Genomic DNA, 20,990 nt, shown 5'->3' on the forward strand with positions numbered 1-20,990 from the left:
GAGCGGTAATAATAATTATTCCAGCTATTTTTCAAGTATCGAGCCAGCTGACCTGAATTTTGGATACGAACAGACCAAATATTGCACAAGTATGAACATTAGTGTTTCTATAATGGACCTGTCGGCTAAATACGTTTAAGCTATTTTTATTTAAATACAATGAGGTTAGCGGTTTGGTCTTGGATAAGTTGTAATAAATTTCGGTTGTATGCAGTAAAATCTGTAATTTTTAAAACTGGTTGGGTTCAATTTTCAGTTTTGCTGGGTGGTCAAAAGTCGTTGTGAACCCGAAATAGAGCAAGGTTGTAAAATTTTAACTCTCCCATTTAAATAGACGTTTTGTTACGTGTTGTGTAACGTGTATACTTTCCCATTAATCTGTATTATATCGACATGTATCTAGAACGATAGGAGTGTAAGATGTGACAACCACATAGATTAATTTTTTTTAAGTAACATGTAGGTAACATTTTGATACTTTTTTGGGTGCGACTCTCTGCATTCCGTAAGCCTACGTGAGTAAAAATGTTATTTTACGAAATTTCGTCCATACCACCATCATATGCAATATAATGTTTTTTCAAGCATCAAGCATGGTCAAGGTAACATTTTACTGTGTGCGGTTTCATTGTGACAAAGCTTTTCAAGTAATTTTCAGTGTTGCCAAAGCCATCTGTCAAATAGCAAACGAGCTATTTTCGAAACTTAATTACCGATAATTATACAACTATTCTTCGACATGTCAAGCACGAAGCAGATTGAGATCAAACACCGTATAAAGAACCACCGCTTTATTATTACCGCAACATTTGTAAGGAAATGAAAAAAAGTATGTCACACGCGCCCCAAGAATTATATATCTGTTTCCTTACGCGTATGTGTACGAATAAGTGTTACAAGAACCGAAAATAATTATATGGTTTTTGTGCTCGTCAATCATAAAAACGAAAACACATTTGTAAACTAACAAAATATACGTAAACGATTGTCAATTTGCAAAGAGTTTTTCTACCAGTTTAAGTTGACCAACAAGTTGAAAGAACGATATTGGAAAAAAGACTAATACAGTTTCAAATACATTTTTAAGAAATCTTTTGAAAATATTAGAGCTGTTAACAATCCCATTGACGCTCTATTACACTTAGGCCAGTAGCTCAAAATTTTAAACAAATATAACATTATAATTGTACAAAATAAACCACTTAAATACTATCAAAATTCTATTAAAGATGGAAAGTTGAACTAGTAGACTGCACATATGTTAAGCCTAATAAGCTGAAGCTGAATAACAAATTGACACTATAATTGGCATTTTAAATAGTTTAAATTGTTAATTAATTGATTTAAAGCTTTACATATTAAATTAAATTGCTACAATACTATGTGAAAATTATGAAGCTACTTCATTTTGATTAAACTACGAAGTAATGTAGTTAAAACGTAATTTAATTGCTAGGACTTTCTTTCAGAACTCTAAAACTCTGTTAACTTAATAGACTAACTCGCCCTTTGTTAAGGACCCTTGGGTAGCTTAATGGACTTATTAAAAGAGAGTAGAAACTAATTCAGACAAAAAAATATACAAGACTACATGGTACTCTTCTAATTACTAACTTAGATCCAGTTTTGAAAGGTGTGCAAATTTTTTAATTTAGGATTGGTCTGATACAACCTTATGCAATTGAGATAATAATTAAACAACATAACACACGCCCCTTCAATATACGGATTAACTACCAAAATTTTCTTTTCTTGCCCAAGTCAAGTTGGTTGAGTTTTAATTAGTTTAACGATACGTTACGTTAATTAGTCTAGTAATAAACTCACCAATAGGTTTCTTCAACTCATATTAGGAGAATTTTACTAAAAATTGCCTTAAGAAGCACAAAGTTTGCTTAATGTTGCACTGATATTACATTGTACTACTTTTTACTAGTATTATCTAAAACCAATTATGTTTCGGTTTTTTTTTTAAACATGTTGAAAGAAACTTGCGTGCAATAGTCCTGAATAATTAGCTATGTGTAAGTGTTAAAGCAAAATTTGTTACTTATTTGAATTATAAATTTAAATTTATATTGTTGCCGGTTAGACAAAAATAGGGTGAGAAGGCGATTTGCACGTAACGCATTAATTGATAGACAATGAATTTCTTGCCTATTATGGGGGAGTCATTAATTAGAGCAGTAAACCATTTTTTGCTAAAATATAGCTAAGAAACTAGTTTGTTTTACAATAGATCGTGGGTTTTAATGTTTAAACTTTACCACTCTTTAATTAATAGGCATGGCATGACCCATTAGGTACCTCATTGCCTCGAAAGGAATCTTAATTACTGTATCGATACCGATATTAAACATTCCGCTCTAGTAGACGGCTGGAAGATGTATTGCGTCATTTTGTAAACTTACATTTGAAACAAATACCAGCTGGGTCAGGTGGGAAATCCGATTTTGGTGAAAGTGATTCAGAGTTCACTATCCCCAATCTGTTATATAATAATTTGCACCTACAAGAAATGCCAGCAGAAACTAGGCGATTTTTTTAGGGCAGGGTGACATAATTTATAAAATTGACATTCGCTTAGACTTGGATAGCCGAACGTGATCGATTAGAGACCGTAATTAAGGAAATTGGGTTATATAGATTCCATTCACAAAATCTTAACATTAATCTTGTCCTTGCTCACATCATAGTTACTCTAAAGTTGTTGTAAGGCTTGCATTTATCACTGTCACAATTTGTCAAATTGAGAACTTTACTTGTTTGTGTCTGTAAATACGGAAATTATGTACTATTTGAAAAGAAAATACGATAGTGTGCAATTGGACACACTTTAGTACATGGTTAACACAAGTATAAATGCTTCTTAATTAAGGTAACTGAAAACTATAACAGAATGATTTACACAATCTCCGAGATTGATAAATTCATATAATTTCAAAACCATTAAAATCAAGCTACTAAAATTTTGTTCTCAGTTAAATACCTTATTTTGCTATAATTTTACTCATATGGACATACATAGGCAAAATAATCTACCATCTACACCATCGTAAATGAAACTTTTGTCTATAACAGTACAGGTGAAACATTTAATTTTTGGTTTGAAGCACGAGAGTGCAAATGACGTAAAGATGTACTGTATTGTAGTGTAATGTAATGTGTACTATAATTTTTTCATCTCTATTGTCTCAGTTTGAATGGTCCTTTAACTTAAACTTAGTTTCTAATCTAAGATCGATCTAAAATCTAAAAAAAATAACTGTGCATATTTTCATAACTTCGTTTTTGTGCTTGAAACAAGTAGCATTTACGACATAGGTTGGAAAAAAACACTGGATAATTTTGCTTTTAGCAGGTGTGAGAATTAATAATGTTTGTTTAACACAGTCAACCTGAACTGTAAGATATCTAAGTAAGATGCAATTTTTACAGTTAATGACTGAAATCAAACAGTAAACTCATTTATTTACAAAACACTTACAACAATAATTTACAACATCTTGCAAACCCTATTAAAAATTAAAGTAACTTTATCAATCTACGTAAATGGAATGCTACAAAAGTGATGTAAAGGCTTGCCATGTTTATTCTAACACCCATCATTTTACAAACTGACCACCATATTCACCAATATCAAGTTGACAACTCTAACATTCCGTTTATTGCTATGGACGTTGAAATCATTGAGCTTAACAAATGGTTAAACTTATCAGTTTGATAACAATTTGGTGAATATGGCCATTAATCTTGCAGGCAAAGTAACCTAAACTCTTAGTTTCCAACTAATAAATACAATGAAACATAAATGCATCAAGAAAACTTAAAAACTATCTTAAGTACCCTGGTTAAAATAAGTACACAAGCCTCTAGGCTAGGCTCTAGGCGCGCTTAGATAAGTTTAAGGCTAATTTGTAACCAAGTTCAGGACGTCTGTCATTGCCTTTCACTAAATCTGGAACGTCTTCTGAGGTGGCGATTATTCCATGGTTTCTGGTTAGGTTTTCCTTTGTTTTTTCAATATCGAGAAGATCAACTCCTCGACAACAGTCATCTAGCAGGATTGTTCGAAATCCACTCACTATTGCATCTGCAGCAGTCGCTCCTAAAATTGTCATAAGCGTAGTAACATGGAAATATTATTATAAAAGTCTGCTAGACACATTTAGACAAACGGACCTTAGAGACAACAACTTACCCACGCAAACATCATAAGCAATTCCGCAAACGTACACATCCGTGATGTTTCTAGCTTTAAGTTGAGCTTCCATTTTAGTGTCGGTTAACTTGGAATTATCCCAGAATGCTGAATAAGAATCTACTTCCGGATTGGTGCCTTTGTATATTTTCACTGCATTATCCACCACCTATAAAGTTTTATGTTATGTCTGGCTTTCTTTTCTTTAAATATTCGAAATAGTTTTTGTAGTCAACTATTTGTATAAATATTGTTGGCATTGCAGAGACAAATATAATCCTTAGTTTTATAGAAAATTGTTAATAGTGCTGTTTCTTTTTTTAATCTGCAGCTTTGTCTTTTTTATAACAGACTAAATCTAATCAACGACTCTTGTAAGTTTTTGACACACTAAAGACCTTTCAAGACTTAGTTTTTCATCAAACACTTATTGGAAAGCAGAACCAACCTTAAGATCTTTGAACAACTCGCTGCCCCATGTGTTTTGTACACAGTGTCTAGGCCACATTTTTTGAACTCTGGGTGGATCTCCGTCAAAAACCACAGTGTCGTATACCTTAACATCCTCAATTTTCATTGGACAAGACTCGTGCAGTTTTCTTAGTCTGTAACAATCAATTTTAGAAATTGGTTTTTGAACTAATTGTTACTTACCCTATATTGTCAATAAATGAGACGTGGTCTTCCGGATGCCAATCGTAAGAATAAAACACCGCATCAAAGTCTACTGTGTCCAGAAGTTCATTAATAGGAGCGATAACATCTTCTCCGTTTTGTTTTGCTGAACAATTTTTGATGTCCAAAGTGCCGCAAATAAAGTCGTTTTGCACGTCTATAACTAGGAGAGCGGATACTGGTTTGACTATCTAGATTATTTTAGTAGTGACATAAACGTTAGTATTTAATGTGTTAAGTAGTACCGTTTTAATCCAGTTGTTCCAACAATATCCAAATTCAGAGCGATCTACTTGTCCATCGCTATTTTTGTCAAATATATCAAAAATTTCTTTGAGTATGGTATCTTTAACGCTATACGATTGGCCAGTGGCATCTTTGAAAAGTGCTTTTGACAATTCCTTAAATTCCTGATAGTCCAATGATCCATCACTGTAGAGAATGACAAATAATACATTTTATTGCGTGATAAACTTCAAGAATAATTATTCTGAGTTTGCAACCCAGGCACGGATTGCTCTAGCGAACAGCCAAAAGGTTGTTTTCGGCTTGTTTTAATTCGTGTCATGTATAAGTGAAATTTGGCTTTGAATTCATTGTTTTCAGCAATGCCGCAACCACCAAAGTTATCCTTTGTACTAGTATTTTACCAAGGGCTCTTTTTAAATCTCCATGAACAAACGAAACCAAATACGACAAAACCCATTTTAAACTCTCCAGCAAATCCCACTATTTGTTATTTACTAAATTTAACCGTACACACGTGTGGTATTATTTAGATTTCCCCCACAAAAGAGTCCCTTATTCACAGCCCAGACGACCGAATTAAATCGACAAATTTAATTTTGCCTCGGACTGGTACGAGTCAACACGGGGGTTGACCTCGTTCGGGGGCGGCCAAATCGATGGGGTTACGGCATTAAATTTGACGCGAAAACTACTCCAAAAACGATGGGAAATGGCGTGTTGTTCGTGATCTTGTCCTCACAACCCGGAAATCGTTCCGGCTTAATGACGTAGTGTAGCTACAACAACACTTTTCGTTTTAATGGGTTCGTTTATAGCCTTGGCTAGGATTGTTAAAACACTACGAAATGATGTTCGGTTTACGTGTTTTTAAAACAGATTCTTCAGAAACATAAAATTAAAAAGTTGCATTACAGGATGTATGGTCAATGAAACTAGTAGTAAAATGCAACGTTGTTTTGACACAGTTTTTCCTTAAGTTTAGAGATGTGAAATTAACTCACATAATGTTGAAACTCACATTAAACTGCTTGTAAAAACGGATACTAAAAACTATGGAGCATAAGAATTTTGTCTCTACTATGGTATGAATTACCCTGCACTATGCACTTTTTGAGTATTTTTGTTTCTGAAGATGTTACTGAGTGGCAAGGAAGTGGGCTTATAGGATGCTTTCTAAGTCAGTACATGTCCTATATTTTTTTTTGTCCAAATTATAAGTTATTGATGGAGTGTTTAATTTTCTGATATCTCTGATATACCTAACTGAAATTGACTTGTCAGCATTTTGCTACTTTTTGTGGTTTGTGTTCGACAATTTAGCAATATTCTTTTAAGTCCATTTTTCGTTCTTACTCACGTCTTGAAAATTTTGTATGATCTAATAAGATTACTGTGTACCGGGTGTCAAATAATTCAAAACGAAACGGAAAAATTAAATGTTATAAAAAGAGGTCCAAAAAATCCCAAAAAGTTTTGGAAAATGTCAAAGAAACTGCGATAACTTCGAAACCATCTGTTTTAGAGCATTGAAAGAGCAGTTTTTTTTCTTTCAAATGCAATGAAAATAGTTGTTTTCTTTTCAAAAAAATAAAATAAATACTGCATCAGACAGCAAAAACTGCAACTTTCTAGCTTTATTTTCTAGTTTCTATAGGTTAGATCAAAAAGTAAGTTAAGTATGATCAAAATACTAAATATAAATAAATTGTTTTGACATAAAATATGTTTGGCTGCTAAGACATTACTTAATAGATATTTATTTTTTATTTTAATTATTGCTTAATAAGAAACTGTCATGTTACGCTTTGCTCACTTGGAAGACGAAGATTAATCATTATTTTTTTTTTGTGAATAACTTAAAATAAAAGCAATCTAGAAGAACGATTTTTGCTGCCTGATGTAGCATTTAGTTCTCTTCATTTTGGTTTTTTTGAATTAGACGGTAAAATAGTATTTATTTGTAAAAAGGGCCACCGGTCTACGAAAAGAAACAAATTTTATCCAATAATTTATAGTGCATCTGTTAGGAAAGAACTTTTTTAAAATCAAATTTTGACTAACCTCACCATTTAATTTCCAGAGATGGAGGAAAAAGGTTTTAATACAGATGTTACTAGTAAGTGTATATTTATTTTGCAAGTATTTTAAAAAAGTGAAAATAGCGCTATTGTAGGTATATGAAATTTTGAAGATTTTGAATTTTTTGAATTACGCTTGTTAGTAAGTTCTCGTTGTGGACAATTCCCGAAATTGAAAATATTTTCTTGCTTTGGGTCCTTTTTATAACAATTTTGTTTTGGAAGCTTTCAAAAAAGCTGAAAGCCACTCTTATTGGACACCCTGTATATCTAGTTTGGTTATTCCCGTAAAAAGCCTCCTTGTGATTCCAAATCAACTTGAGCAATACTAGATGAGAAAAACTAATGAAACATATTATATTATAATTGTAAAAAAACAAATTTTTAAATGGCTTCTGTCAAAATAAAATTTAATTGAAGAAGCTTCAAAATGCGAAAGTTTTAACTTCTGGATGTCATACATAATCATATTACTGTGCTGCTTCTTAACAAACTCATGTGACGGTGTTTTTGTGCGTAAGCTATTACTTCGGTGCTGGATACTGGTGATATTTAAGCAAATTTCCTCAACAAGGTGGAAGATAAAACCAATTTGGCAACATTGCGTAACAGCGAACAGCGTATCTGCGAACTTCGAGTTCAAACTGTCGCACGTTTTCGGTTACACCTTGATCAAAGCTAGACAATCTAAGTGAGTCATCTAAACAGGAGAATGAATAAATATAAATTTTATATTTACCAATTTTTATCAAAGGCGACTAAACATGCGTCCATGTCGTTGATGAACACGGAACTTGGCTCCGGCGACTTCGCCGGATCGATGGAATTTGTGCTCGACATCCGGCCGACGAAAGGAATAATGGAGAATATAGAATGAAAGGCGGCAAGCGCAAAACAGCCGGCTAAACTCGTTTACTTGTGCTGCTTTCTAGCGGGAAAAGCGGTTATAACGTATACAATCTTATAATTCACACCAATACGATGTAAACTAGAAATCAGCATTGATAATTCGAACAAAACTTTGTCATTACATTTTGTCTTTTACGAGCAGCGTTTTTACAAAGTTAACCAGACAAGAATTATTGATACCATGCCAGAGACGTTCATCAATGAGAAACTGACGTTACACTGAAGTTTTGCCAAGTGTATTTGGAATATTAATCACGCAACATATACTACTCGACATATAAACTAACAGAGTATTTAGTTTTGTTTTTAAGTTTCAGTAGAGTAATTTTACATAAGAACATCAGGCTGTTTTAAACAAATTTTGACAAATGTCACCTTATTGCCAATAAAATGAATATCACCTATCAAAATTTTCTGAGTACCGCATATAGATCAGAAAATATTCTACTAAACTCGTAGAATAAGTAGAGGACCTCCATTTAGCAGCAGTGGACAGAAATTCTTAAAAATTAAAGGAAAAAATTCTATATAAATCGCTATAACACACACACACTTCAATTTTGACTCAAAATCACCCTACAATTTGTTACAATACTTCTATTAGTTTTGGTTCAGACGTTTGTTTTGTTGACCAGTATATTCTAATACTCTAGCTATTTTTAAATTTAACAAAATAATAGCAAGAATACCCCCAATTTCCCATAAATAAGCGATGTATTTTTAAAATTGAGGAAGGTCATTCTAATCGATAATCCTTCCGTTATCGATAGGTTACATAATTCATTTATTTAAAGTCTGACTAGCATAATTTACATACACTTAAATGTATTTAAACACTTTGTACCATCTTCACTTAAAAAGTTCAGTTAGGACAAAATGGCGAAACAGTTTTTAAAATGGCACCACCGAACACTCTTACTTCAGTTTTAGTCCAACTTACTAACACATTTTTTCCAGTCAACGGAGCACCTCTCAGATACCTACAATCATAACCAAGTTCTACCAATAACAAACCCATGGATTTCCGCAAATTAGTATAGGAATAATCACTAAGTTTTCTATTCCAAACTTTTCGGGAGTTCACTGGTGAACGGTTAACTTCCACCAAAATATTATTTGCATACGAGTCTGAAGAGTAATGAAATGCAGGCGATAAAACCAGATTGAAGCCTGAAATACTTCCTTCAATTCCGTCATCCAAGCCTTTATCGAAGTCCGTGTATTCTTGACCCACCACTATATCGCCATGGGCAGGAATTATGAGTTGTTTTAACTGAAATAAGGTAAATAGTATGAAGTTGGTTAGAGACAAAATAGTATGAATAGTAGCAAATCTAGCAGGTAAATTAACGAATCTGTCCCAATTGCTTCGCATCAGAAAGTGTAGAACAGGTAAACGTTCCTATTCGTATAACTTTGTATAATAGAATTGATTAGTAAGTTTTCTTTTAGTGTAAAATTATTAGAAAACATACAAAGCAATAAGGAAAAAAGTCAAAACTGATACTGTTGACATCACATTGGAACAGTGACATTTTAATAAAATTTTACAATACACAGAAGAGATTGACCATACCTGTGGTTTATTTCCTCGAGCTTTCAATTTACCATCCATATAAAGACTCCATGCTCCATATTGCGAAGACCACGATTGGCAAATATGATACCATTTATGTTCTTTAAGGTACACTGGTACACTAAACACTGGTACTTTCAACAATTCTAGTTTAATGTGAGTTCCTTGAGGTGTAATCCACACTCGTATCAACCTATCATGCTCATGCACTGCAAAAATCTTGAAATAGTATTTGCACACTATGGTGAAACTCTATGATACTTACTTGAATATGATAGAAGCGGATGATTGTACGTTAGGTTGAAGCTTTTCAACCAGATGCAAAATGTGTAGTCGGTGATTTCTGGGACATCCACTACATATTTTAAAAACTGCAAAAATGTTTGTTTAGAGAAAGGTTTTGAGTAGTCACGAAATTTCAGCAATTTAATGAGTGAAAGGGGTTTTATTGACTCTAATTAGTCTTCAACAAAGTGAAATCATCTTATTTGTTTCCACTAACCTAATAAACAGGGCGTTGTATATAAATACAGCCCTCAAAAATGTTTCAAACAATTTCCATGCACAGTCTACCATGTAATAAAGAATTAATTATAGCTTATTATCTGATCTTATTCGTGTTGATAAATTATAGGAACATACCTGAATATATCCTTTTTGTGTTAATGTTACTTTGGGTATTAACGCCTTGTCAGATGGTTGATGATCATTTACAGCAAACAGTTTGTTATTTGGAGGTTCCAGTTGTATCAAAGCTGTACCGATTTTAAACCAGACGACGATTACCATGAATGAAAATGGAACAGTAGAGACCATATTACTGTTTTCGATGTTGAGTTAATGGACTGCATTAATTATTACTCACTGTTGGTGTTTGCCTACAAATGATTAAATTTAGTAATTCGATTTGTTATAAAAGCAATTTACTGTCTGATTAGCTTTAGAGAAATTAATAAAGACGGAACTGAGATTGGTTAGTATTAACCAAATCAAGTTTTAATCGGAAACATCTAATATTTATGTACAGGAAGTATTTACTCACCACATTCTTACACTAATCATGCATCAGGAAGTTCATTACAAAAAATTCTGCTATCGACATTTTTACAGATTATTTTCTTCACAGGAACTAAAAATGACCAGTACTTCTCTCATAACGTCACTTTCAAAGTTAAATCGAATTGTACAACAGGAAGCACTTGACCGTCTCGAAGAACAATTTTAACTAAATGGTCTGACGAATGTCAGGCACACGCGAAGAAATTTTACTACTTTTTGCGCCAAAACAGAAGTGCGTGATGGTACTGGTCAGATGACCGCTTTGTCGCAGTACCATTTCCTTTTTCCAACGGAATGTTCTGGCTTTGATTATGTTACATGTTGATATACTTTTTAAGACAAGGCTATTTTACGGTTTCGGTGGTTGAGCAGCACATTTCACTACTCGTATGTGGGTAGTGACGTGCTTAGCTAATATCTAGTCTTACTCTACGATGTCATGGTCATTGTTATTAGACGGAATGCCTTTTTTTGAAGTAGAAAAATTTGGATTTTTTTTAGCACAACAAAGATTTCATATAAGTAGGTTTTTTAAACATCTTTTGCAGTATTTTTTTCTGCAGCGTCTTTACACTCCTTGTATGTAGTTGATAATGCTTCTTATTATAATAATAACTATAGAATGCAAATAAGCCCAACTTATTTATTATAAGACAGTCACTTATGTACTATCACAGGTAAAAGTCTTCATGGAATATAGTGAAGGGTATCAAATTAATAACATTGCAATTTGAGAACTAATTACAGTTAATTATATTGTTAATCACTATAGAAGTAATATACAGTGAATGAACAGTACAAATAAGACTAATAAATGTATTGCAAAACTTGTAATAGATAAATAGCTAAGTTTATATTTACTTGCACCCAGTAATTAGTTACAATTAGTAATCTACCTGTTCATATTACTAATTCTTGTCAAAAATATTTAATAACACATCATTTGACTTTGTTGGATCATTAATTAATTACTAGCGTTTTCATTTAACCATATGTCAGATTACAAAATGCGCGGCTCGCTTTTATTGGTTTTTAATCGAACACGTACTTAATTAACGCACTTGGGTTAGTTTTGGGTCATTTTCTAGGTCATTTAAATTTAATCAGAACCAATTTGGGCAGGTTTTTGATAAATCTACGACTGTATTATGTATATGAATAAACAGCGTAACAGTTTTACGTGCGATCATTAGCGCAATTGCCAAACAACTTCTAATTGGATTTTCGTTAATTTAAATTTAGTGCAGGCAAGTAGAGCATATAAAAATTAAAACATTTTAAATGCAATAAATTTTAAATTATGAATTGCAACATTGTACTTAATTATATTCTGGCACACCAAAAAGTTTGATTTAATAACTTGTGACACGTTCTTTTTATTACCATCACTTTCTCTGATTGAATCACTGTTAATTTGCATACATCTATTACACAATTGAGAAAAGTATAATTATCTTAATTTATTTTCTGTTTTAGGTTGCAGGAAAGTCAGCTCCGTATTACATGGGATCAACTTCAAGCCTTCCAAGAGGGGCACCTTTTCTTAGAACTTATTCTCCTGCTGTGCCCAACCTTCCTGCTGATAGGTTAAAACCTTTACCTTCAGGTAAGTGCATTAGTAGATTAGTTCTGAGTTTCAGTATCAAAAAACTGGTTTTTGTGGGAATGTTTTGAAACTATTTTTAATTAAAAACGTTAAAAATGGTTTTAATTTTTGTGACGTCTTGTGTTTGTGGCATGATTTAAATACATTTTTTGATTAACTCTGGATAATTTAAGTGTATAAAGGCTAGACTTGTGTCACTGAGTAATTTGGACGTGGTGGTTAAACGAGTTTTGTTTGGTAAAGGTTGGATTCTTCAAAACATTCTTAAATCCCAAGTCAAAAACTGTACAAGTGGTAATAAAAAATTTCAAAACAAATGTGCAATATAATTGTTACTGATGCACAGGATATTTCTCTGAAATAGTAGCATAATGAAAGTGGGCAGGAACATTGAAATAACTTCAAAGAGAATGTTGAAAGGTACTTTTAAACGCAATTAAACTGTTTTATAAAATATAGCAACTATTGAGCAAGATTTTTTATTAACTAAGAAAAGTTACACCAATACAGTTTGACGACTGAAAGTACTGTAAATAATTTGAAGAATACTACCCAACGTAGAAATCCACCTTTTAATATACCTACTAGTGTTTTTTAAGTCCTTAATTTACGTCACAGGCTGTAGATCACGTTTTTTTTTGGGTTTTACATGGCGGAGTTTGAGTTGCACTTAGTATTCGATAACTCCAAATGTGTTTGAGGTAGATAAACTGCCTTAACTTATATCGAATTAAGAAGCTACTGAACTCCGCCTACTTAAACGACCTTCTGCATTTTTAATAAGGTGCACCTCCGAAACCTCAACGCGCTTATAGCAGTGGAGGTAGCCGTAGCACGAGCGATGGCCCACCTCGACCACCGGACCGGTTTGCTCCTTTTCAAAGGCCCACCAACCCCCTTTATGTACCAGGTGGGTCACCATCAATTGCCAAGCAATTTGTTTCATTACAAATCGGTGAGACACAGCCGATACTCTACAAGAGATTACCAACAAATGTCATAAATGACAGAAGTTTTACAATAGTGATTTCAGATTATTTTCAAGTGTATGAAATTTTGTTATCCCATATCTACATAAAAAAAACAAAAAGTTGGGGTTTCAACATTTTTTTTATCCCAATACACCTCATGTTTATTAACCTACATATTTTTTGCAAACTTGTGTCACGCACCTCGTAAAAGTGTTGTTTTTTTTAAATTTGGCTGAATCCCCGTATTTTTACAAACACATGTAGATTGTAGTTTGTAGCTTTGCTGTTGAATGGTATCATCTAACAAACGGTTCACAGTTTTTACTATAGCCTTAAGCTTCAGCATCACAGTTTGTATTAAACTGTGCAATTCATTGTTTAGATGGTTATATGTCATCTCCGGAACGAGGATCTAGATACGAAGATCCGTATTACAGCCAATATGGTACCAGATCGGGATCAATAACTCCGGTCATAGATGAGGAAGTCAGGTGAATATTTGTTGAAGTGTAAAACTGAACAACACTCAAATGGTTTGCGTTAAAAGTGACACTGAGCTGCTGGATGATTCCTATTCGTTATATGGTGTCAAGGTACCACCTGGAGGAACTGCCAGGACGACAACAAGGCCTGGATTTCCGGCACCTGCAGCTGTACCTTATGATGCCACAAGGTTAGTAAAGTAGTGTAGCTATGACAGAATCTCTTACTCTCTTATGATGTAAAGAAAGAATGTTAACGTAACTGTTTTTATAATCATTGACTCAAGGACTTTGCTTTTAAAAACTACTGAATATGATAAATACCATATATTATTTATAGTTGAGAATCCTGAAGAACTAGACAGTACAAATTGCGTAATATAGCAGAGAACGATCTGTAGTTGTACTTATACACTTTGCAACTGTTAATTGCTAAGCTTTATCAAATACGTGACTATAATTAATCAAAACTTTCGCCAAAATAGTAAAGCGAAGCAAATATCAATTCAAACTCAATTTACTAATTTTAGTTTGGCTAATTAACTTCTTAATGACCTACATTTTACTCTGCAAGATTCTATTATTAATGGTTCTTTTAGTTACTTTGTGCCCTCTGTAATTAGGTTTAGAAAAAGTTATGTAAAGAAACAAGTAGTTAATCGCTAATTCTTGTAATGCTGTACACATGTAAATTTTAAGGTTTTTTTCCCTCTATCGGGAATTAAAAAATAAGATAGTGGGCATAACATATGAAGTCAATTATTTAAACCCTGGAATAAATGATTTGTTTTCTTATATAGATTAAGGGTAGAAAACATGGAACGTCAACTGGCAAACCTAACTGGATTAGTGCAAAAAGCCCTCACCCAACCAACTACTTTGCAAATACCAGGAAGGGACGGTTACAGAGGTAAGCAAACACGAGTTACAACGAAATATGCGTGTTTGAAATTGTTGACAATTATTGTTTGTTAGTATTGCCACTGAGCCATCACCCAAATGACAAAAAACATTAAAACTGTTTCAGCATTAAGAAATTAAGAGATCTTTATGTTAAACGGTTTATATTGCAATGTTAGATACGTTGCACTTTGATGTGAGAATGTTTTGGACTGTTCTAGTGTAGCATTCACTTGGAAAATATACACAAAATAAGCCGATTAGTGGACATTTTAGAGTATATTTTCCAGCATTATCATTTGATCATTCATTCACGAATTTACACACTTTATTTAAACGCAAGCTTTTGTAAATAGAGTGTTTTGTTGCTAACAACCACCATTCGTTTGTACTCAACAGGAGATGAGTTTGATAAGAACTCCAGCTCAAGCTCGGCTTCCTTACCAGGTTTGTATAATCACTATTTTATATTATTTTGTTTCTCATCCCATCTGCTTTTTGTTCAAAAAGCATCTGTTACTGGTATACGTTAAAAAAATATCAAAGTATTGTTCACATAGAATCAAGATGTGCATGGTTACAGTATAGAGTTGAACTTGGAAATTTGGCTTGTCTTGTAATATAATGCCACCGCTGTAAATATGATCAATACTACAAAATTATTACAGAAATTTAAAGAAATAAACCAAATTTCGAAGGAATCGTTTTTATATAATTGGCAAATTAATTGGAATTTTGATTATTTTATGATTTTTTGGCAGATGATACGTACCTACAACGGTCCGACAGCAAAGCGCCCAAATTGGGTAAAAGTGGCTGTCGTAAGTTGGAAAAGTTTGTATTCTAGGCATGATGTCTATGGAAATGTACATTTGTATAGTGGTTCATCATAAATAGACCCTCAGATATACTTCTAACTTTAATAAGACATTTATTGCATGGCTGATATTTTGACAATGCTCCACAAAGAATTTCTTCTTTGCCTCAAGTAGTAAAAGCATGTACTATTTATGTAATTTAGTAATGGTGCATTAGAATTAACCCTCTAAATTGTTGCCAGAATTTATAGAAAATGTGAAATCTTTACATTATTATTTTTCTTAAAATATGGTGGTAAGATAATTTCTGGCAAGAATGTCATTGTCATTTATAGTAGATAGACTTGAGGTCATTATTCAAAACATTTCCCTCTTCTTGATTGATTTCCGACAAGAAAAAATTGCACAATCTTCAAATTAAAGCACAGTCTTTATAATATAATATTTATAAAAGTCTCATTAATTTTTTTAGCTTGCCTGAATTTTTGCTTTATCATTTCAATAACGTTATCAAAAATTCAACAAAATTTTAAAATAATGTGTTTTTTGAGATTGTATCAGTAAATCTTCAGCAAACACGTTTTACGTAGCTACTGTTATACAAATTAAGCTTTTTATCTTCCAATTTTCATCACGTTTGCACCAACTTTTAACATCTGAATTTAGCAAACAAAATGCATTCAAAATTGCTTTTACTTTAACGGAAATGTTTTAGTACTATGTCCGCTGCCTGATTGATCATTTCATTCATTTAAAATTTCTTTGTATTATGTACTTTTTAGATAAGTCGGTTTCGTTCGAGAAATCGGTTTCATTTAGCGATGAGCCTCCTGAAATGAATTCACCTAAACAGCACAGCCCTCAACACGCAGGTAACTGACCTAAAAACTTTTCTGATTTAAGTTTTAACCTTTCTACATGTTTCTTAATAGCTTGAGAGTTAGTTGAAACATGTGGAATGGTTTTTAATCAAATTTTACACCATCAAGTTTTAGGTTGTTAGGTGTAACATTTTGATTGAAATTTTTTCCAACTTATTGCATGACTTTGGTGTTGTTTTGGCCACTAACCACAATTTTTTGCCATGTTTTGATCCATCAGCGGACCAAAAACCCACAAAACCCGCCATTAAATCATCCACTTTGCCGAGGACTTCGTCGCAGGGTAAGTTAACTGCTTATACCAATTCTCATCATCGCGCAGTACACTTTTCACAATACTGTGAAAACTGTGTATTTGCGTCAATGTTTTATAACGTTATACATTCATTATACATACACAACTTTAATCAACTTCCGGTAAAACACCAGTAATCAAACCATTATTCTTATTATAGAACGTGATCGGCTTAAGCCGGCACCACCTCCGAAACCGGCCTCTTTATCTCCAGGTCAGTACGACAGTAGGATATACAGGGATTTGCAGCTCACCCCCGAAATGTACAATCAACTGAGGGGGTTGCAAAAGAAAGCCAAAGACTTAAGGGCTGAAGTGAGGAACTTACGACGCATGTCCCAAGCACAGGCGCATTCGGTTAAGGAAACTATTCGTGATACTTTTATTAAAATACGGGCAATGCTTTTGGCTGGCGGTGAACAAGTCTGGCAGGCTGGTAAGTTTTAGTTTTAGAAAAATAATATAGTTGAATATAGAGAAGGATTTGTCATATTAATGGAAAGAAGTAAGGGAAGTTAAATGACTACACCAGGTTCGTAGACAAGGAATATTCTAAAGGTCTTTTGTAGTAAGTTAGAAATTCGTCTTTTCAAATCTTCAGGAGTCATTAAGAAATTTTTTTTAATGTATCATAAAAATCAACTACATTGATTAGCAATATTTGTATTAGTAGTCTTGTTTTTAGTAGTTCCATGTGAGACTACTTTACAACTTTACAATTAATTTTACAAAAAACTCAGATTGATTATATCAAATCAAATGGTTCCAGATGGATAATACTTGGCAATTGTCTATTTATAATATAATTTACTATTCTCTTATTTAAAGAAAACCATTTGTAGGTATGGACCAAGAACGAGTTCGGCTTACTAGAGAAGAAGACTTATACAAACAAGAGATGCTTCGTCTGGAAAAAGATTTAGGAGAACTAGAATCCACAGTTGAGGAATTAAGGGGTAATGTAATTAACCGGAAAACCAGGGTAAACATGTCCGATGTGGAAAACATGGCTCTCATACTCAGCAAGAGTTCAAAAACAGTGGCTGATCTGAAACTCAGGTATTGCTTGATCATAAAGTGTAACCCGCTAAACCAATTTAACAATTGTTTAGATTTCCTGGATTACAAGATAGTATGAAGACACTATTAACCACGGAAATGGACAAAATGATGCGTGAAGAAAAGTTTCTAAAGGAAGAACCTGAAAGATTAGAGAGTGCGCTGCGTAGATGCAAAAAGTTAACAGGAACTCTGGTTACTTTAAAGAGGTATTTATATGGTTAAGTTTGAAGAATTGCTTCAATGAAAAAAATAATTATATATATTAAGGCTGGCTAGCGTACAAGAACAACGATTACCTTGCTCAAATCCCAACAGTGACGGCCGTTTGTCACCAATCGCTGTTGAAACACCACCAGTTACTCCTTCGTCAACGCACAGCAAGGTAAAGGACGCTTTAGAATGCTTGTAAATTTGTAATTTAACAATTTTAGCGCATGTTTTATTTGCCATAACACACAAATGATCGGTTAAGTGTTAAAACCTCAAACCAAACACCTTATTTCATCTGTAAATTGCATTAGCAAAGATTTTAGCATTTAACCGAACACTATAACCACCACAAAATAAAAATTGATTTGGTCTAAAAAAACCTAGAATATTCTAGGAAATTAAAAGTCATGTACAAGTTGTCTACTAAAATATAGTGTCACACGCATTTCCAATGTTGCCTTAGCTATTTTTTCACCTTTTGGACTAACCATATTTGTATATTATTATTATGTTTAATTTGACGCTTTTACACAATTATGCAGTTTCATTAGAAGTGAAGAGTCAAAAGAAACAATTTTCCAATTCTAGCGTTGCCACATCTAGAAGAAATCAGTGGCAACAACGTATTTTTGTTCGACAACTCTAATAACTGATACCATTTTTCCATTTTGCTTCTTGATCTCGATAATTTTTGTTCTAAAAAGCTTCTCTCCAAATTTTGTCGTTTTTAAGATATTTACCATTAAATATTGAAATTTACAATAGTTGGAAAGCAGGAAAAAGGTTAATGTTAGTTTACAAAACGGATTGCATGTTTATTTTCTGAAATATTTTTCAGTTCATTATAAGTTCTGTTATAGATTGCATTTGGTTGTGTCCTAACATCAACCGTTTGCCTTCCAAATATCGAAAATTTCAATGTTTTAAATGGTAAAAACCTCAATAATAATATAACAAATACAATACCTCGCATTCTTAGTTGGCCACCCGGTACATAAAATATTGCACTTATTAATGGCTGTTAAATAGAATTATACTTTGCGTTATGACTTTTTGTAAAAACTCTGGCGCACAGAAAATATTCTTATAAATATGGTTAAGTCCCAAAGTTATCCCTTATAGCAGACGCTAAGAACCTCCACTCATCGTCATTTTAATTATCACCTAATTAGCACAATTTTCCGCTAAAAAAAATAAATAATTGAATTTATTTGTAGACACCTATAACTAAGCACATCGTTTAATTTACTCTTACCACGTTTTACCTACATATAACTATAGTACTATTTATGATAAGAACAATAACAAAAGTATATAACAACAATGTGTGTTTTTGTTGTACCGTGCAGTACGACTGGAAATGGAGCTCCAACTTCAAAGAAGCTATAACCGCTCACGAGTAACGCAAAATGTCAATTTTTTTTAATGCTTGCCTTTAATATTTATTATATTTTTTATATGTTCTTATTTGAGACAACTTACTCGATATCCGTACTTTTTTTGGCTCATGATCCGGTAATGATAGTTCTCAATTTATTGGTCTATAAATTGTTGATGCGAAAGTTTCCTCCCCCTATTTTGCACAATCTCACCCTTTCAGCACCACACCGCATTATACAATTATTATTGATCATCTATATATTTGTGCACTTATTTGGTCACTCCTCTATTGTTGTTTTTGCTGTTTGCTTTCTTTGGTCCCCAAATTTCCAGTGCTGTTGTGCTCTTAAATGTTATTATCTTTAGAAACGAAACAACTGGGGAAAAGAAGTTAAATTAATATTTAATCGCACCATTATTCACTATTATAGAAACAGACCAATAAATTATAGAATGCTTCACTTGTTGTGTTAGAACCTTTCCTTATAGTAAGGTGCCATTGGAAATGTTGATACCGGGGGACTCTTCACGCACCTCATCATCAGTTTCCATTCTTAGTTTTGATACTCACCTATATTACCACTAAACCGAATGAGCAAATGCAAACTCGGTTTGCCGCTTTTTTATTTAGTTTCAAAAATCATATTTAGGTACCTATTATATTGCTTCACCAAAACGTTTCGTAGTTATTGGCTTCGTCAAGTTACATATATTATTAGCATCAGTAAAAATTCGATAGTAGAAATTTTGACACCAGTTTTAAATAAGTATTCCTGCAGTAGCTTCTTTAGTTGTAGCCTTGGCTTTTATATTATTAATTATTATTATAACCTTTGTAACGATACAGGTTTAGTTAAGTTTTTTTATGATTGAGAGGTTTCGGGACGCAGTAACTTCGACCTTACTATAAGGGAAAGTTTTATTTTTGTGACTCTCACGCATGCTGCATGTATTTCGTTTTTGTTGGATTTTAAAATGAATGTGTTATTTTTGCTTACGTGGCACGTACCTATTGGTAAGAGAAATTATACCTTAATAAAACGTTACCTGCTTTTGGGTTTGAATTTAAAAGGTATTCATTTTAGTCAAATATTGCATCAGATTAGTTTGAAAAATGGATACTTTTTAAAATTCAAGTTTGCTGTTGTAATATGCTAATTTTTAGAATGAATATTTTTAGTTGTTGGAGTTGCTGGATTTTCTTCATCTGTAGTCGGTGTTTGCTTGCTCATTAAACTTGTACTTTTACAGGTAATTACATGAATAGTTCCACTAATACTTGAACTACTTCTGTTAGGTGGGTAAACAGTGATTTAGTATTACTGGAGCTATTAGAATAATACATTCAGATGCATCGTTTCACATTAGTTTTACTTGTTATGCTATAGATTCAGGTAGTGTAGAATCAAATGTGTTCCTCAACAAAAGCAATATGCCAATAGGTACCTATAATTGATTTTTGATTATTGTGGAGCACATTCAATGTTCGATATTATTATTCTCTGAGTATATGTAGGCGTCCTTATTGTCGTTCTGCCTGTATCTGTTTCGAAATCATCATTTTCTATGTGAGTTTGTGGGGTTTACAATCCGTATTAGTCTGATCTGGTTATGGACAAACCAAATCCCATAAAAGGA

General features: G+C 33.0%; 3 protein-coding genes across 19 annotated transcripts in view; 1 reads left to right on the forward strand and 2 right to left on the reverse strand.

Moving 5' to 3' along the window:
• The window catches only part of LOC145727656 (coiled-coil domain-containing protein CG32809), a 69,390-nt gene that overhangs the window by 44,298 nt on the left and 4,102 nt on the right, over positions 1-20,990 (forward strand). For 11 of the 17 annotated variants that reach the window (XM_081977412.1, XM_081977415.1, XM_081977416.1 and 8 more), the window contains 13 exons: positions 12,224-12,353; positions 13,138-13,263; positions 13,707-13,815; positions 13,872-13,997; positions 14,607-14,716; positions 15,106-15,153; positions 15,468-15,527; positions 16,307-16,396; positions 16,626-16,688; positions 16,861-17,136; positions 17,543-17,759; positions 17,813-17,968; positions 18,030-18,144. In XM_081977412.1, coding sequence (XP_081833538.1) covers positions 12,224-12,353; positions 13,138-13,263; positions 13,707-13,815; positions 13,872-13,997; positions 14,607-14,716; positions 15,106-15,153; positions 15,468-15,527; positions 16,307-16,396; positions 16,626-16,688; positions 16,861-17,136; positions 17,543-17,759; positions 17,813-17,968; positions 18,030-18,144 — 1,626 coding nt within the window. Of the gene's footprint in view, positions 1-12,223; positions 12,354-13,137; positions 13,264-13,706; positions 13,816-13,871; positions 13,998-14,606; positions 14,717-15,105; positions 15,154-15,467; positions 15,528-16,306; positions 16,397-16,625; positions 16,689-16,860; positions 17,137-17,542; positions 17,760-17,812; positions 17,969-18,029; positions 18,145-19,321; positions 19,372-20,990 lie in introns of all 17 variants that reach the window. The other 6 variants (XM_081977428.1, XM_081977421.1, XM_081977420.1 and 3 more) reach the window with 6 other exon arrangements.
• LOC145727665 (nicotinamidase-like) lies at positions 3,452-8,097 on the reverse strand. Its single transcript, XM_081977445.1, has 6 exons — positions 7,943-8,097; positions 5,122-5,308; positions 4,856-5,067; positions 4,650-4,806; positions 4,202-4,370; positions 3,452-4,108 (listed from the first exon to the last, which is right to left on the reverse strand). Exons 1-6 carry the CDS (start codon positions 8,041-8,043, stop codon positions 3,885-3,887), a joined length of 1,050 nt encoding a protein of 349 aa, XP_081833571.1. The 5' UTR covers positions 8,044-8,097; the 3' UTR covers positions 3,452-3,884.
• Positions 8,808-10,992, reverse strand: LOC145727667 (neuronal pentraxin receptor-like). The gene is made up of 5 exons (XM_081977448.1): positions 10,731-10,992; positions 10,331-10,566; positions 9,954-10,059; positions 9,689-9,897; positions 8,808-9,385 (listed from the first exon to the last, which is right to left on the reverse strand). Exons 2-5 carry the CDS (start codon positions 10,502-10,504, stop codon positions 8,975-8,977), a joined length of 900 nt encoding a protein of 299 aa, XP_081833574.1. The 5' UTR covers positions 10,505-10,566; positions 10,731-10,992; the 3' UTR covers positions 8,808-8,974.

Source organism: Ips typographus, linkage group LG4, assembly GCF_016097725.1.
Source record: "Ips typographus isolate SLU linkage group LG4, UJ_Ityp_2.0, whole genome shotgun sequence".
Lineage (NCBI taxonomy): Eukaryota > Metazoa > Arthropoda > Insecta > Coleoptera > Curculionidae > Ips > Ips typographus.

Bases quoted from the DNA above. Each gene is read 5' to 3' on its own strand.
- LOC145727665 (XM_081977445.1), bottom strand. From the start codon at position 8,043: ATGTCGAGCACAAATTCCATCGATCCGGCGAAGTCGCCGGAGCCAAGT. The intron at 5,309-7,942 runs GTAAATATAAAA...CATTCTCTACAG, and splicing joins GTCGCCTTTGATAAAAATTG to TGATGGATCATTGGACTATC. The intron at 4,371-4,649 runs GTTGGTTCTGCT...AAAACTTTATAG, and splicing joins AGTTGTTCAAAGATCTTAAG to GTGGTGGATAATGCAGTGAA.
- LOC145727667 (XM_081977448.1), bottom strand. From the start codon at position 10,504: ATGGTCTCTACTGTTCCATTTTCATTCATGGTAATCGTCGTCTGGTTT. The intron at 10,060-10,330 runs GTATGTTCCTAT...ACATTTTTGCAG, and splicing joins CACAAAAAGGATATATTCAG to TTTTTAAAATATGTAGTGGA. The intron at 9,898-9,953 runs GTAAGTATCATA...AGATTTTTGCAG, and splicing joins TCCGCTTCTATCATATTCAA to TGCATGAGCATGATAGGTTG.